Source organism: Anopheles funestus, chromosome X (assembly GCF_943734845.2).
Source record: "Anopheles funestus chromosome X, idAnoFuneDA-416_04, whole genome shotgun sequence".
Lineage (NCBI taxonomy): Eukaryota > Metazoa > Arthropoda > Insecta > Diptera > Culicidae > Anopheles > Anopheles funestus.
The window spans coordinates 2,375,584-2,391,934 of record NC_064597.1 but is presented as its reverse complement, the minus strand read 5'-3'; the positions used below and the strand labels follow the sequence as shown (position 1 = coordinate 2,391,934).

At 40.5% G+C, this 16,351-nt stretch overlaps 1 protein-coding gene and 1 long non-coding RNA gene across 38 annotated transcripts in view; one reads left to right on the top strand and one right to left on the bottom strand.

Moving 5' to 3' along the window:
- Nucleotides 1–16,351, top strand: part of LOC125768658 (uncharacterized) — a 73,965-nt gene that overhangs the window by 17,152 nt on the left and 40,462 nt on the right. The window lies entirely within an intron of this gene.
- LOC125768532 (disks large 1 tumor suppressor protein) overlaps nucleotides 1–16,351 on the bottom strand; it is a 52,590-nt gene that overhangs the window by 14,455 nt on the left and 21,784 nt on the right. For 24 of the 37 annotated variants that reach the window (XR_007418920.1, XM_049436338.1, XM_049436355.1 and 21 more), the window contains 2 exons: nucleotides 963–995; nucleotides 25–300 (listed from right to left, as the gene is read on the bottom strand). Coding sequence is in view for 36 of the 37 variants with exons in the window: in XM_049436338.1 (XP_049292295.1) it covers nucleotides 25–300; nucleotides 963–995 (309 nt within the window). In the remaining variant the exon portion in view is untranslated. Of the gene's footprint in view, nucleotides 1–24; nucleotides 301–962; nucleotides 996–1,635; nucleotides 2,256–5,346; nucleotides 5,622–8,844; nucleotides 10,337–10,726; nucleotides 11,260–16,351 lie in introns of those variants that run through there. The other 13 variants (XM_049436629.1, XM_049436637.1, XM_049436555.1 and 10 more) reach the window with 12 other exon arrangements.

Genomic DNA, 16,351 nt, shown 5'->3' with positions numbered 1-16,351 from the left:
AACACAGCTCGGTCACAAACTTACCAGCGTTACACGATCGCCCGCCTGCTTCAGTGCATCGACGGCTTCACCATGCGTTACGTTTACGACGCGCACCTCGTTCACGGCCACGATGCAATCGTTCACCTGCAGCCGACCGTCGACGTGGGCCGCACCGCCCGGTATCACCTTCGTGATGTAGATCGAAGCGTCGAGATTGATGTGCGGATTGTCCGTACCGCCCGCGATCGAGAAGCCCAACCCGGTCGAGCCACGTACGAGCGTTATCTCATCGTACTCCCACGGCGAATCGCCATTAAGCTGCAACGAGATGAGGATGACGGTACCAATATAAGTATACAATGAAAAAAAAACACATCACATTAACGATTCAATGTGAGTGTCATTTGCTTGTCGACATTGTTGTGTGATTTTTGTTTTGCAGTTGTAAGAATTTACTTATAACGCATGATAATCACTCAATAGATTAACAAAATTCAAGCAAAATAATCCGTTGTTAGTGACAAGAAGCGTCTTATAAAACACACACACAAACACAACAGAAATTATTACAAATGAAAAAAAACAACTACTTAAACTAATTGTTGATACCTCCATTATGGCAAAATTAAGTATGTCAGAGGTACTCAACTTAAAATAGAAATTATAGCAAATAAGAACTTTTTTTTAATCACAAAAACTAGTTCAGTAAACGATTTATAGTTTAAGGTGGATAATTTTTCTCCATTTTCCAAGATCGAAATAATATTTGAAGTATATGGTGGGTTAAAATAAAAAGCTAACAATCCAGTATCCGTCAATCAATGCGAGCAAATAATGAAACTTTTTATTTGATCTTGCGAGGATAAGAAATCGGCAAGGCCAGGCTAGGCTTGTCAGATTGACATTAGCGTATCGATCCTTCGAAGTTACTACCAAATAGTGGATTTATACACCCTCCACAACCTAGTCCTACAACTTACCTGTTTTGTATCATTCGCATTCGATGTCGGAACCTAATTTGAAGAAGAAAACGAAACCAAACGTGAAGATTAACACGGGTGCATGTTGTTGTGTGTGTACGTGCAACAGGATACATATCCCTTATGAGGAAAATCAAACTAACAAGAGTTTTTTTTAGTGCGAATTTAAAGGCAAGAGGAATTTAAAGGCGTTTTTTTATTACGATCAAGCTTGGCTTATTAAACGTGACATTTGATTTTGCTTTGAAATTATTTAAAAGTCTAAACGCCTAAATTTATGCAACTCTTATTGCTTGATTCGCTTAATAATGCTTTTTTAAGCAATTTGTTTGTTGTTTTTCGTATATAGAATGCAATTTTTATTGTTATCGTATTTTTGTTCACTATTGAGAACAAATTATAAAAATTTTCTCAAATATTTATATAATATTTAAAATTTACAAAGTTTATTTATCGTTTATTAATATCGATCCAAGAGTGAATTTTGTGTTTCATGATTCATTTCATTCGAACAAAAAAAAAGACATGCACGCCAGTAAGATATAACATCAGAACATCAGATTAAAGCACAATAATCGTTTTATAAAAAAAAAAAAAACAAAAAGCACTACACTACTGCTACAACGACAATTTGCTACCATTAAAACTAATTACTAATATACTACTACTGTACCGTGTCCAGGCTGAATAAGGACGAAACCTTCTTGAGGAATCCACCTCCGCCCGCGCCTCCACCTCCATCCTGCTGACGTTTCTTTTTCCTCGTGGTCATGTTTTATTTCGTTTGCCTTTTTTTTGTCTTCTTTTCTTTGGGGAGCTTTTACTTAGAGCTCTTCCCTCTGCCCCCACAACTGTCACTGACTTGTTTTTTTTTGTAGATTTTTGTAATCTATTGCCGTTCGGTAGAGTTTTCTATTGTGTTGATGTATTTTTCTATATTTAGTACCGTTTAATGATCGACTAGCAAACTCATCCACCCTCCCCTTCGGTAAACGAACCCCCTAAACCGCCACTAAACCCTCTAAACACCCATTTATGGACAGTTGATGTAAAAAGGGGGCGGTCAAGGTGAACTCTACTGTAAACGCGGGGCGTATTGTTTCTGTTTGAACGAGCAGAACTTACTTTACGCCGGGTCGATAAGATGCAAAAGATTGGCTTTATTGTTATATACGTGTAAAGCTGATTTATTTCATTTGTTTTCTTTTACCACCCGTTTGCTTATAATGCTAATTACACTTTGCCCTTCACAAACACACACAAAACACTGACACACACACGCGAATCAAACACCTAAAATTTTGTAAGAAAGAAGGGGTGGAAAAATAAGAAAAAAAAACACATTGCAACCATCAAAAAACAAACAACCATCAATTAATATCAACGATAATTCGCTTATCACATTTAAAACGACGTTTGTAACTAAAACACACACACTGCTAATGATCGGTCGGGGCAATCAACAATCGATTTTTCTTTAATGAAATTCACCTGAAGGATATGGTTTCCTTCCTCAGGTGAAGCAATGCAAAGTAAAAACGCCATTTTCCCCGCTGGGAAGGGAAAACCATTCGAGTTCCAGTTCGCGTTACGGAATCAATTTTGTCTCAGGTCAGGTCAGGCGAACGAACGTCGTTTTACGATACACGGGCTAAATACCTTCGAGGGCGAATGAAGGACACGAGAAAAATAATAAAAGCCTTATACTGGGTAAGGGATATTGGATACAACAACGTAACAAGAAGAAGAAAAAACAATCCTTTGATAGGGCACACACACACAGCAACGGAAAACAGAATCGTGCCAAACAGTGAAGTGCTTTCGCTTATCGCTTCCGTCTGATGTGCATAATGAAATATCGGCTTATCCGCCTAGCAAGGCCACGATCCTTGAGGAAATGGTGCTATTTGTTGTATTTTTTTTTCTTCTACCGTCATACTTTCCTGCATCCTTTCTGTAAGTAGTTTCCTAACAATCCGTTTTCTACCACCCTTACTCCTTCTCCTTTCGCCGTAATGCCCTACACACCTTCATCATGCCTTCATCTTAAAGAGCATTCCGATACACCCACTACATTCACCGGATGGAAGGAGGGGGGGTGAGAACCAACAGCCCAGCGAGAAAAAAAACCCCTTTCACCTTTCTTTTTACGACAAAAGCACTTCCGTGCCTAGTATCCCTCCCCCTGCCCTTCTGTTCAACCCTCTTTTCCTTTGTACGGGGTGGAAAATAGCGAACGGTTGGTTCCCCCCCCCCCCCCGGGGGATGGGGAGGGCAAACGGTTCATACGCACGCACCGATCGAGCTAGAAGAAGCTTGAAGCCACCGGCAATTGCGTACAGCACTATTTACTCTCTCAAACGATAGTCACCTAAAACGGGGCAGAATTGAGAAGAGAGAAAAAAAAGAAAAGAAAAGAAGAAAAGTGGAAAAACGGAACAAGAAAATAAGGGGGGGTGGTAGTGGTGGGGGTGTAGTGGGAGGGCGAAATGAAGGGGAAACAGATGAAAGGCCAAATAGAAAGAAAAAGAAAAAAAAGAGAAAGAAAGAGAGAGAGAGAAATTTAAATTAAATTTTGTGACAAACACAACAGCAAAACAAAATCAACTTGACTGGGATGGGGGGGAACACGGTTGGTTAGAGTTGGTGTTGGTTGGTAGCACAAGGACAGGATTTTTTTGTTGTTGTTTTTTTTTAAGAACAGAAGAAAGTCAAAACAACACGCAGTCAACACGAGAAAATGCACAATCCACGAACGGGAGATATATGGCATGGCACACGAAGACAAAATTAACGCTGGTTTTAATGTGAAATGGTTTGCTTTCGGGTGGTGTTATTCGCTTGGGTCGCTGTCGAGAGTCACGGAAGGCCACACACACAGGAAAAAGGGATTAGGGCAAGACATTCAATAAACAACACATTCACGGTGGATCAGTATTGGATGGGGTTTGACCGGGAAGAAGGTGGGTGGGGGTCTTGGCAGCGGACTTGATCCGCGTATTGATTTCCTATTGCTTTTCTTGTCCATCGCCAAACGTCTGTCCAAACGATGCCCGTCAAAGTTACGCGATAGTTTCGATCCCTTTGATAACGCCCTCCCTCTTTCCGTCCCCTGTGTCGAGGTTAAATTAAAACCATCCCGAAACTGTCTGGTTTGAGATCGTTGCGCACGATCTGCTCCTACGAGTTGGGATTGTGGTGAAGGCAAAAACAAAACAGCAAACAGGCATATGTATTCTGTATGCAAAACTTGTCGCCACATTACGCTCGGTGTTGCTCCGGGGTGTCTTGTCTCGGGGTTTGCGCATCGCCTTCCCATTGGATCGGCTTACGTACGGCTCAAAATAGACAAGAATAGATGTGTTATATGTGCACGATGGCAACGGTTAGTAATACCTGTGATTAACCTCCAATTTTCATTTCTACACCATGTTGCTCATTCCGTTTATTTCTTCCTCCCTAAGTACGTGTCTATCAACCAATGGGGTTTTTGGGGTGTGTATGCAATCAGTTACCAACAAAAAAAAAAGAGCATGGTGCAACATAATCGCCAAACCGGCACCAGGTTTGTGAGTCACCATCCCCCGTCTCGCTTTCAACAGCCCCATTGAGTCACACATCCGCACACCGGTTCGGGGGGTCAACATTTTGGGTAATACCGCCCGCGCATCAACTGCTATTTTTTTTGGGGAGGCGAGTTTGGGATTTCTTCTCCTTTTAGCGGCCGTCTAAAAATATGCGGGTTGCCCAAAACTGTATTCAAATTCAAGTTGCGCGTCGTTAAACGATTCGCCAACGGGGTTAAGCCAGGGCAACGCGATCCAACCCGTTTCCCGTTTTGGGTGACGCTGATCGCTTTTAATATGCGGAATAGCACTTGCTTCGCTGTCTTGCCAAAGTTGCGCCCGAAGCCCGGAAAGATAGCTACAATTAGAAAAGAAGCAATCAATTGTAGTTGGAGTGTGATTTTGACCAATGTTGGGTGAATCTGATTGAGATTCATTAGCCTGAACGAATCTTTTAACTGTATGAATGACTCTGAATCTTTATTCTAAAGATTCATGAATCCTCGTTGGAATAAGTACACCCCTCACCCTCATGGTTAGCCTTTTTTAATTGAAGTTTGTTGACAGTAAATCATTAAGGATTCATGAATCTTTGAGGATTTATTTGAATTTATGAAAATTGAACAATATTTTGGGAGTCGGCTCATGATTTGATCACTCTTTTCAAAAGATTCAATAAACACAACACTAATGTTGACCCCTTCCAATGTCATTGCACTGCAGCAGATCGATCGGTGTCATAACATTTCTTCACGTGGCGCAATAAACAAGACAACATAAAACAGCATCCGTTTGCTGGTGAGTAAATGCATCTGCACCTTATGCACATCCCGTTCACCAACTTTTACGACCGTAATAAACCACTTCACATGCCAATTATCGCGTTTACAGATTGTTTGCAACAGTGTAGTAAGAAACCAAAACAAATCCCAAGTCGAAAGTGACAGTTCACAATTAAAATAGGCTGCGTACTGCACATTTTATGGCTGCAGACGTTTTATAGTGTTATTGTAAACGTTCCTGTTACATGTTGATTAAACTTTCGATCGCAAAACAGCTCAATTCCATTATCCATGAATATTTGCTTTCTATATATTTTCAAACGCACACTTTTTATGTTTTGCCTTACGTTTTAAGGTCCAGTTTAACCTTTCTGAACCGAGGCACGGTATTGATTGGATTGTTGATAGTATTTGCAGTTGATTGTTGATATGGTTGATTTGTCGCACACACAATTTAGCACCATACACCCAAGCGTGTCACGGCTTTAGGTCACGGTTGATGAAATATACGAAGCACACGATAACCGGCCACTGTTATAAATAACATCTTGAAGAAAAAAATTCCACCAACATTTTTGTTTTTCATCCCTTTTTTCTTGCAATATCCGGAACGTATGAGCGTTCTTCATACAAAATTTACACCACTGTGACACACTTAACACCCGATGATTCATGTTTATGGAACTGCGAGCCGTACAAAGCTGTCTGCGATTCGAGCAATGTTTAAATTGGATTCTTATCGTTTGGGTTGTGTTACATGCACCTAGCAAATAAGTTAACCATAAGCTTCCAAATGGTTCTACCGCAATCCATTGAAAAGTGTGGATAAATATACATTTGTTCACTTCATAATTTATTAATAATAATTTATGGTTGTTTCCGATGCGATACTTTGCTATAAAAGAGTCCTGCGGTACGAATAATGGGATAATAATACGTGAATGGGCCAGCTCGGTGGTGTATGTGATAAACAATGTCATTTCAACACGACAGGACGGGAGTTCAAATCCCATCCGGACCGTCACTCTCGTAGCAAGCACGTATTATCCGACTGCGTGGTAAAAATAAGTCTAATAAGCCATAAATGGCCAACATGACTTTAGAGAGGTCGTTAAAGCCAAAAAGATAGCGATCTCACTGCTAGATGTTAACAACTAGAATGCCACAATGGATCTTTAAAAAAACCTAATAACAGCTCGACATGTACGCAACCCGGTTAATGCGTGGCGAGTGCGCTGAGTGCCAAACTGAGTGTCACCTTTTTACAACTGGAAATGGGCTGTTGCACGCACGCATCACTGTTTACCATTGCAGCAGATCCACGCACGCATATGAACAACACGTACAGACCTTCGCCAGTGTCCATGAATGACGCTTTCGGTGTCATTTTTTTCTACCATACAACGCCCCATTATTTTCATTTCACCATACGAAAAAAAAGGGGGAAAGCTAATGAAACTCGTTCTAGCTCGAATTTGAATGAAAAGTGAAGAAACGAAAAAAAAACCAAGCAAAAACCACTAAGCCAAGGGAACGGGATGGTGCAAAAGAAGGAAAAAAAAGAATTTTCCCGAATGAGACAGAACGGACGAACGCTTCGTCTGGTTCGCTTACACGCCGGCATTACGCTCTTTCTTTCTGCCGTTTTGACTTTTCTGCCCGCATTCCATGGCATACCCGGGGTGTCCGCTGACTTCGCACATCAACTGTGCAAGCGTGTGCACACGCACACACACACACAGAGCCATAAATGCATGGGCGCGCATGCTACGGATGACGCATTCCTCTCACATATGCGTGCCATATGTGCGCACGCACCAGAGTGTGTTTTTCGTTCATTTTAATGTCTTGTTTGACAGTTAAAATTTATTAAACTAAAAACGCCCTATCGCGAACAAATTGACTAGCATTGAATGCAGCCGAATGGCAGCTTGAAAAATCAATGTCACAAGAAAAAAAGGCAAAACGGCGCGCACTGATTTTCTAGCTTGAAAATTTATTGCACACGTTAAGCGGGCACGCTTTTGCTTTTCACACAAACTTGAGGGTCGAATAGGAGAATCTATTTTAGATGGACATTCTTTAAACGTTTTGTTTGTTTTGTTGCTGCTGTTGCAAAAAAAAAGATGTGACTCGAAGAAACTCGAGCAAATGCACGCACACTAGCATCAACAATGGCTTCTCTATTTTTCTAGCGAAATACAGCAAATTCAGCAGTCGTGTGACTGCATCAGTTTTGCTTGCATCGGTGCATAATGCATTTTTTTTCATCCCTTTTATTCTGAACAAAAGTTTCTCTAACTGAATTCTGATAGAATAGAATGTTGCGAAAGCATTCTCTAGCAAATCGTGTACGTCAACAACGCTTTAACTCGGTTTCATCTACTTTTTTGTTGTTGAAAGTTTTAAAAATATTCCTTAATAGTTTGTCTCCTGATTCGGCAATGTTCTGGCACAGTAGTGCGTTACCAAAAAAAAAAAAAACAAGAAAAACACACACTTTTATGCTCCGCACTGACTGCTCGAATTTATGCTCGCACAGGAACGGTACCGAACTGCTCGAATCGGGATCGAACGCTTGTTACGCGTGCCTTCCCTGGAGCCAGCGATGATGGAACGCGATCTCGCCGACATTAATGTAAAAATTTCTTCCCATCTAATTGGAAACCCGGCATATTTTTGGGCGTGTGAAAGCGTGTGGTTGTGTGCGTGTGATGAAGGTTATGTTTTTTTTTCTTCTCTCTCGTGTGCGTGTACGGGTTAGAAAGGCGTAACGAAAAGAAGACGGGTGCGCAGAAAATGAAGAGAAGGGAAAAAAATAGCTTCTAGCTATAAATGTTCGTCGTTAACGCATTCACACACACACACACGGTGCTCTTTGGTTGATAATGTTGAAGATTTCGTTGGCTTTTTGATGCTGTTGTATTGAAGTTTGATTAAATGGTGCTATCTCTTTTATTGCCCCCTCTGGTGATGGTAATATTGTCACACGAGACGCAAAACACACCCTAGTATTGATTGAATGCATTTTTTCCTCTCGAGCTGTTTATCTCTTCTTCTTCGCTAACGGGACACTAATGCTACCACGTACACACACACATACACGTACACAGCATACAGCATAAAAACGAAATATTAGGCAACAAAACAATACTTCGCAAGTGTCCTTCATTCGTCTGAATGTAGGTACACGCACATTTATTCACGCACACACATACACGCACATTATTGTACACGGTTTTCTGTGTAATAATCAGTCAAAAACATAATAATTTCCATGGAAAATCTTTCAGCATATATTAGCATAAAAACGCACGCACACACACATAATCCAAGAGCGCAATACAACCACATAGTTAAGCCCTAACCCCGATTTGATACGGAATTTGACAGGGAATACCAGTGTTGCATTCCGTAATACATAACCACACAGTTGCGCATACTGTTGGAAAGCGGTTTTGCACATCTTCCATCGTGTCAAAGTCGTACTTAAATAATCACATAATTTCTAATGATTTTAGTTACAAAACTAACGTTACTACACGTCCGCAAACGCACTCCAAAAAAAAAGAGAGTGCACGCACGCACGTACGCACGTACACTCACACACACACACACTAGCAAATACGCGCGCGGCAACCGCTGGAGAACCGTGAGGGAAAGTACCCCCTGTGCGGACGATGCTCGAAACAGAAATGCCGAACGCAGTCAACTGACACGAATGCGACCACCGGCTCAGAACTATGGGCTACCAGTGCCGGAATATTTTCCGTACTAAAGTTTTGCTTCTTCGCTTACATACTGTCCCATTGAGAGAAAAAAAAACCGCCCCCCGGCGACTGATCAGCTTTAACCAGCGCATTTTCGACGCATGCGATTTACTGCGCCAGTTTTGCGAACTTTACACAGACGCAAACCGATTGATCGGCGACGGTATGGAGAGAATTGTACCCAAGGTTTTCAGTTTTAAAAGTTTTATTTTTATCACCACCAATTAAACGAATACAGATCGAATTGAAAATTGGTTCAAGGTTTTGGAAGATGCCTTTGTGAAACTTTTAATCAATTCTGTACATCGACTACAACCGACATTATTGATTAGGAATTTTCCTTTTTGCAAAAGGGTTTCCAGTGCGATTCCAGTGTTTGCTGTCAAATTTAATTCATTTTTAATGAAGCCTATCCATATGGACTGTCGGGTGGATTTACGTAAGCCCGCAATGCTGCGCATGGAACATCTCGGCGAAAACTTATTCGCGCACCAGATGACATCAATGGGTCGAAAATAAACTTTCCCCTTCGAACACTAACGGTTCACTGATTATTTGTTTTGTGTTTTTTTTTCTTTCTTATGCCTGGTGCCTGAATTAAATCATAAGCTTAAAAAAAACACACCAATTCGAAGCGTGATTCGATTTTTCTTGGTGATTATTTTTCCTTCAGAAAGCGTGTGTGTGTATGTGTGAGTGAAAATTTGTATTTTTTTTTCAATTCTTTTTTTATATTTTATTTCGAAGTTTTTTTTCTTAAATTTTTATAATAAGCATTAATAAATCAAAAATGATTTTCTGTTTAGTTATAACAAAAAAAATGTAAAAGCAAATCGACCATAGTGCGTTAAACCCAGAAATCGCAACTGGAGCAACGAACAGGAACGGAGCAGGAGTGAGTGACTCGAATAGCTTTCTTTACTGATCTCTCTTTCACACAAACCTTCGCTGTGGCAGGGCTGAGAACCCTAAGGAAATCGGTAAGGGATCGGTAAGTTTTGAACTGACCGTTTACCGGTTCCCGGTTCGCATTAGAACTGGTTTTATGATCGCGAAATACACTCACATACACACGCTCAAATATTCACATATTCCGGTTTTAGAAATCTCGTAACGATCAGTGCTGGATTTTTTTTTTGTTTTCTTTGCCACCGGATTTGTTTATTTAAGTCTTTCGTCAGTCAGTGCGGCAGGTACCGGCACGCCCTTACACCGTGTGCGATAAGCAATCAACGCATGTTACAGATATGTAGCAGAGTCTGGTACCTTGACGCAGCATAGAGTGATAATTTTCAGCTCTCATTTCACAAGACGTACACCAGCGAGTACACACATACACACACAGACAGACACGCATACCAACTGCGCGTAAAAGGTCCACATGGCATGCAGCAAGAGTCACGTTTTTGCCTCCCCCCGACATACAATGCAAAAAGGGCCGATTACGTTAACGACAACGGAGACGAACGTGCGAAGACGTACTACACGATGGTCGTAGACGAAGTCACAACCTAGCCAAGTAGTTGATTGTAGCGGTGGAAAATGCTAATTTCGAATCACTATCAAATGCGTTACATCACAAGGCGTTACAAAAAATGTAACGTTGAACGATCGAAACCGCCGCATGTAAGCGAGAATCATTTTACCTAGAGCGTTACATTGTAAATCCACATTTAAGTCTATCAACATCTCCTCACTCAGATTGCAATTCTTCACCTGCAAACTGAGTCTATCACCTGCAAAACGTACATAACAGAGATCAGCACACGGAATTAATCGAGATAAAGGTAAAAAGGGTTGGCAGAACAATGAGCACTACATCTGTGTGTGAGTAGCGGGGAAAAAACAGAACACAGGAGACAAGCAGATCGAGTTCGAGTGATCTCGCTTCCACCGGGTACGGTCAGGGTCGATTGCTACCTGTCTGCGACCTGGGTACGATCGATTATGATCAACACCGGGAGTCATTTGTCTCAACACACCGGTCGGTCTCTGTCTGCCGCACAACACGCATCTTCATCGCCTTGGGCTTTTGTCCGTGCGCCACAACACGCATGTGCTTAAGGCAGGTCAAGGCAAGCAAATCTGTGTGCGTGTGTGTGTGTTTTAACGAGGAAGGTAGAACTGTCATCGCGTACCTGTGCCGTTTTGGAAGGATATTCACCAGACGTTATTTTTGCCCCCCATTTATTTTACCGAAGTTTGAGGAATTTTTAGATCTACGCAAAAGTGTTCAATTATTACCGTAAATTACAAAAGTTGACTGGAAAAAAAGAAACAAATATGTTAGACCTTATATCTCATCCATGATCTGAGCTACATCTGGATCATGAAATTCAAAGAACTAGAAATAATTTAGGAGTCCCAGTAAGGGACCCAATTATGCCCTAAATTATTGTAAAAATGATCTCTTTCGATGACATCATCAGAGGTAATTGCTTGTCTTGAAGAAGTAATCCTCCTTTTTCAAATCCTCAACAAGAATAGACAACCTCTGCGAATAAATAAGTTTCCTGCTAGAAGCAAATTAAATTACTATCTGTCCGGATCTTTGTGTCCCGGAAGTTGAGTACTTTGAGAAGAACTCCTGCCTCAACACACACTAAAGCAATAGCTCATTCCAGGATAAAAATGTGTAATAGCATCAGCAATTCACTGGAGAAAGTATTCCATACTCTAAGTCTACTTTAGTAGGATAACAAGTAAGCAGCTCTTGATTGATATTTGTTCGTTTAGGTTAAACATCACAGCTGACATCAGGGCGAAAGTGATCCAGCAGTAGACAACAAGAAACCAATCGAACAAAACCTTTCATTTCCCGCTGCACGGTAAGACGTGGCGTAATGATTTGCACATCATTGCGAATATTTACAACGTTTGGTTTTCGTTTTATGGTGCTGTCTGATCCAACAAGCAGCGCAAACTGTACCAGACCACCGCCCATTACAACCCATGTCACGCTGCTCGAGTGCTACCAGATGTGTGTGTGGCTCATTGACATACCGCGATGAGCAGAAACGTTCACCCATGCGTCAATAAACCTTCACCCGTTGCAATCGCAACCGGCAATGGAAAAACGATCGACGAGACAGTTTCCGGGCAGTAAAATTTAGATACGCTCGTAAAATATCTTCATAAAACACGCGCGAAACACAGAGCGAAAGCAGGCTGCAGATAAGTGCAGCTTTTGCCAGAAAGACAGCAGGAGGATTCGCGCTGCAAAATGGTTTTTTGTGCATTGGTTCTGTCACAGCATCCTCGGTTCGGTGAAGTTGATACCGGTAACGAGTTGAGTGGTAAAACAAGAATCGTAAACTTAGTACAACGTTCCGTGCAGTGGTGTCCTGGCGACATGATGCTTGGCGATTTTTTTGTTGTTGCTGTCTCCTCACGCTCCAGTCACTCGTCCGGACGCGGTATCACCATCTCCGCTAAACAATCAAATGCTGCAATACCATGACGGAAAGATTCGGATTTAACCGTTTCCGTGATTTTCATTTTCTTTTTCCCTTTTATCTGTTTTTAAAACCACCATCGACTATTATTGATTTCGCAAATGTACGACGTCGGATTGCGAGAGAGAAAACCGGTTAGTACGCGGTGCTTTGCGGCATAACCTTGCGTATTTACGCTTGTAAGGTAATTCGCTGCTGCATTTACGACCAATCAGACTAGCGTTTTATTCGAGCGGCAGCATTTAAACATGAATGCATGACTCAATATAGAGCAATTCGCAATGAATTCCATTTTCTGTCGATAGTTTTACGACTATTTAAATCATCTGACAACTATTGGTAGGCAGTGAGCTTTGTGGCAATGTGATCATTTTTTTTTTCAAAGAAAATATGAATCAGTTTATACCAAAGCGGGAGTATGGATTCCTAAAACAGCTAACAATATTTTAGAAAAATCATAAACTCGAAATCTTGACTGCTACGAACTGAGGATCGGTTGTCACTTCTGTGGGATCATTGAACTATTACGTAACGCTGGTCGGAAGAAGGGGGTTACGGGCAGCGTTACGATGTGTTACACAAAGGGGAAGCGGTCTAGTTTTGTGTTACGTACAATAAGATACTTCTAAAATTCTTGAATGAAAAATGTCAGCATTCCTGTTACGCACAGTTTATCAAATAATTTGTAAGAATTATTACGAACACAGCCAAACAAGGCCGCTCTTCCAAGGCTTGCTTGAATAATCAATGTCACATCGCAGCGAGAACATCGTAATGCACTTAGTGGCCGTTATCTAGCTTTTAAAAGATTTTATTTCATTTAGAGAAAGGTTAGAGCGTCCAACAGAAACCTGGTTCTGGCCGCTCCCCAACAAGGGCAACACAACGTAGATGTGAAGACCTTCTTATCAAGATGGAAGAGTCTACCTGAAGATCCACTAGATCCTGAAGATCACTAGAATATTCTTATCAGAGGCACAGAGGGGGATCCTTCCAGCGTTACATTTTGTTACGATGGATGGAGAGGGGATAAAAAACTTCGCAATGTTTGTGTTACGTAATAGTTAAACCATCCCTGTTACATAACAAGCGTAAGTTATCGGAGAACGTTCCGAGGATCGTCCCAAATGGTCCCAGGTAACTCTTCACCTTATATTGTTTTACAGTTTTTGTTGGTCTTGTTATCTCGTTGTCTGTAGGGCTTTAATAGACAATTGAAGAAGACACAATTCTTCGATGGGCGATTTTGTAAGTTTTGTTTGGACATAACTCCCTAATGAGTGATATCACTAGATCATGAGGAGGTCTCTTAGAGAATTATTTCAATTTAATCATTTTTTAAATCTCTTTTAGAGAGTTGCGAAGGAATTACAACAATTCTTGGTAAAGATTAACACATACTCACTTATAAGAAAAATGTAGTTCACTCATTAACTCTCACTCTCAATTTGCACATCAAATGGAATAAACGCTTACTTGTGCCAGTAACTGTACACCACTCGACCTTCAGTGAAGTATGGGTCTTACTCTTATCTATCCAACCGCATACCTCTCTAGTGTCATTGCGGTGGTGCAGTGTTCGACAAGCACGAGAAATGTCGTAGATAGCGTGGTATAGCAAGTCTATTCCGTACGGAACATTCCAATTCCAAAAGATATACAATGAGAAGCGTTCAAGTTGCAGGTATGTCTGTATGAATGAATCGCTTGTTACAGAGTTGATTGATGTGTGTCTCTTGCAGTAGATTAGTGATGATGTAAACGCGTTTTACTTCGAACCGTAAACCATTACGAACACATTGAAGCACATGGCGATGGATAAATGATGCGTACATTCTTTCGGAAATATCATCTTCATCAAATCTCTCACTTGACAATAGTTCAAAAACGCGCTTTGAAGTGGTGTCGATGGCTTAAGAATAAGCTAAACAACCGGTGGCGGCATCCGGTCGGGTTCTGGGTGTTAAATTTCATTAGAATTGCCATCTTGCCAGTCAACAGGTCTACATTTTTTTGTACACCAATTCCACGAATAGATTAATCGTTGAAATATTTCAATTTTATGCTTCTGCCCAATATTGTACCATCCAGCATCTTCCTACGTGTAGACGGCCTAGTGTGGTGAAGCAATTCTACATTAGCATTCCGGGTGTTTTTTGGTATTCCTTGGTATATTGTCTATTACTGAACCATATGGAACTCTCCGACCATTTCTCAGTGCAAAGATTTAGCACTTTTCCGTTTGCTTTGTTCTTTTTTTTGTTTTTAAGGTTAAAGAACAGTAAACAATCATATTCGTGGCTTAGAAGCACAGCAGCTTGTAACTCTGGTTGTCTGCTAAAAATTGCTTCAAAAAGTGCTGCTTTGTACGAATTTTATTTTTTGCAGCTATTAACTATGCACGAGAGAATAATTAAAAATGAAGAAAAGTACACCAATCGTTACGGAATGGATGGAACATTCGTACGGTACGATACGTGTGGGCATTGAGGATTAGTTATTTCATCTTTATTTCTGATGAAGCAAAAAAAAAATAAACAACCACAAACTACTGTGGCATAATTCATTATTTGGGCTACAGAGGACAGAGCAAATTGGTGTAAAACTACAAAGAAGAAATAAAAAACGAAGACAACGAAACAATGCGTCAAACAAGAGTTTTCCCGGCACATTAACTATGTACACGAGCGAAAACGATTAGAATCAAAACGCAAGAACAGAAGAAACAAGCGAAACTCAGTTAGAAATCATAAGAGAATTAAATACGGAGTGACTAAGCGGAAGAGGAGCTAGTAAAACACAAAACGATATGAGGCATGGTATAAAGTTATTAAATAAACAAAACAAAACAAAAGTTTTGCAGCTTGGCAGCAAAGAGAAAAAAAAACACGACAAGACAAATGGAACAAACGAGATGGAAAATTAAGAAACAAATCCGGCGAACAACAGTGAAACAGAAAACCTTCGTACACTTATCATTCGGTAGGTGTGGGGGGGGGGGAAGTAAAATAAGATAAAAAAAGGAAGAAAAGAAAAAGAAAACGACGCGAATGGGAAAAGTTTCCATTATTATACGTCTAAACACGGGCTGTGATGATCTTTGCTTAGTTTTTTTTCTCTCTCTCCACTTTTCTTAATATTTTTTTCCTGTCATTCTATCTGTTTTTCTGCTTTTTCCACGCTTGTACTAAAGCAGGGATCGACAAGCTGTATACTAGTTTTTTTTGTTTTTATCTGTATTTTCTCCTGAATCGATAGATTCTTCTCTTCAATTTATTATAAAATTTATATTAACCATTAAATAGAAAATTAAAAGTGTTATAAAAAATTTGAAGTAGAATTATTAAATATATGGAAAAGTCGTTGTTCGGAAAGCGAAACTAATAATATTTCCCGATGCATTTGTGAAGTGTACCGAACCGGCTAATTCCTAAGGAACATCTTCAATCCCAATAGTTTGCAAAGCTCGCTGCAGTGTTACGCATACCGGCTCAATGCTTCACGATAAAAGGCAATTTGTTCGTATGTTGGTGCTGATGCTCATTAAAATTTTGCACGGCTCCTTAGAGAAAGCAACTAAGTGCGGAGGATAAAAATAAAATGTTCTCGTTTACTTTGTTGTTGTTTTGTTCCGAGGAAAGCGTCGTTTAAGATGTTGGAACTAATTAAATTTCTAATAAAAAAAAACACGATCCAACCTCTTTGCACTATAATTGAACACATCTAATGAGCTTTGCTCGGGTGATTAATTGTTGGAGAAGTAGTCATTAATTAATACCAATTATTTGTTGCGTAGGAGAAGAGATTATCATGTAA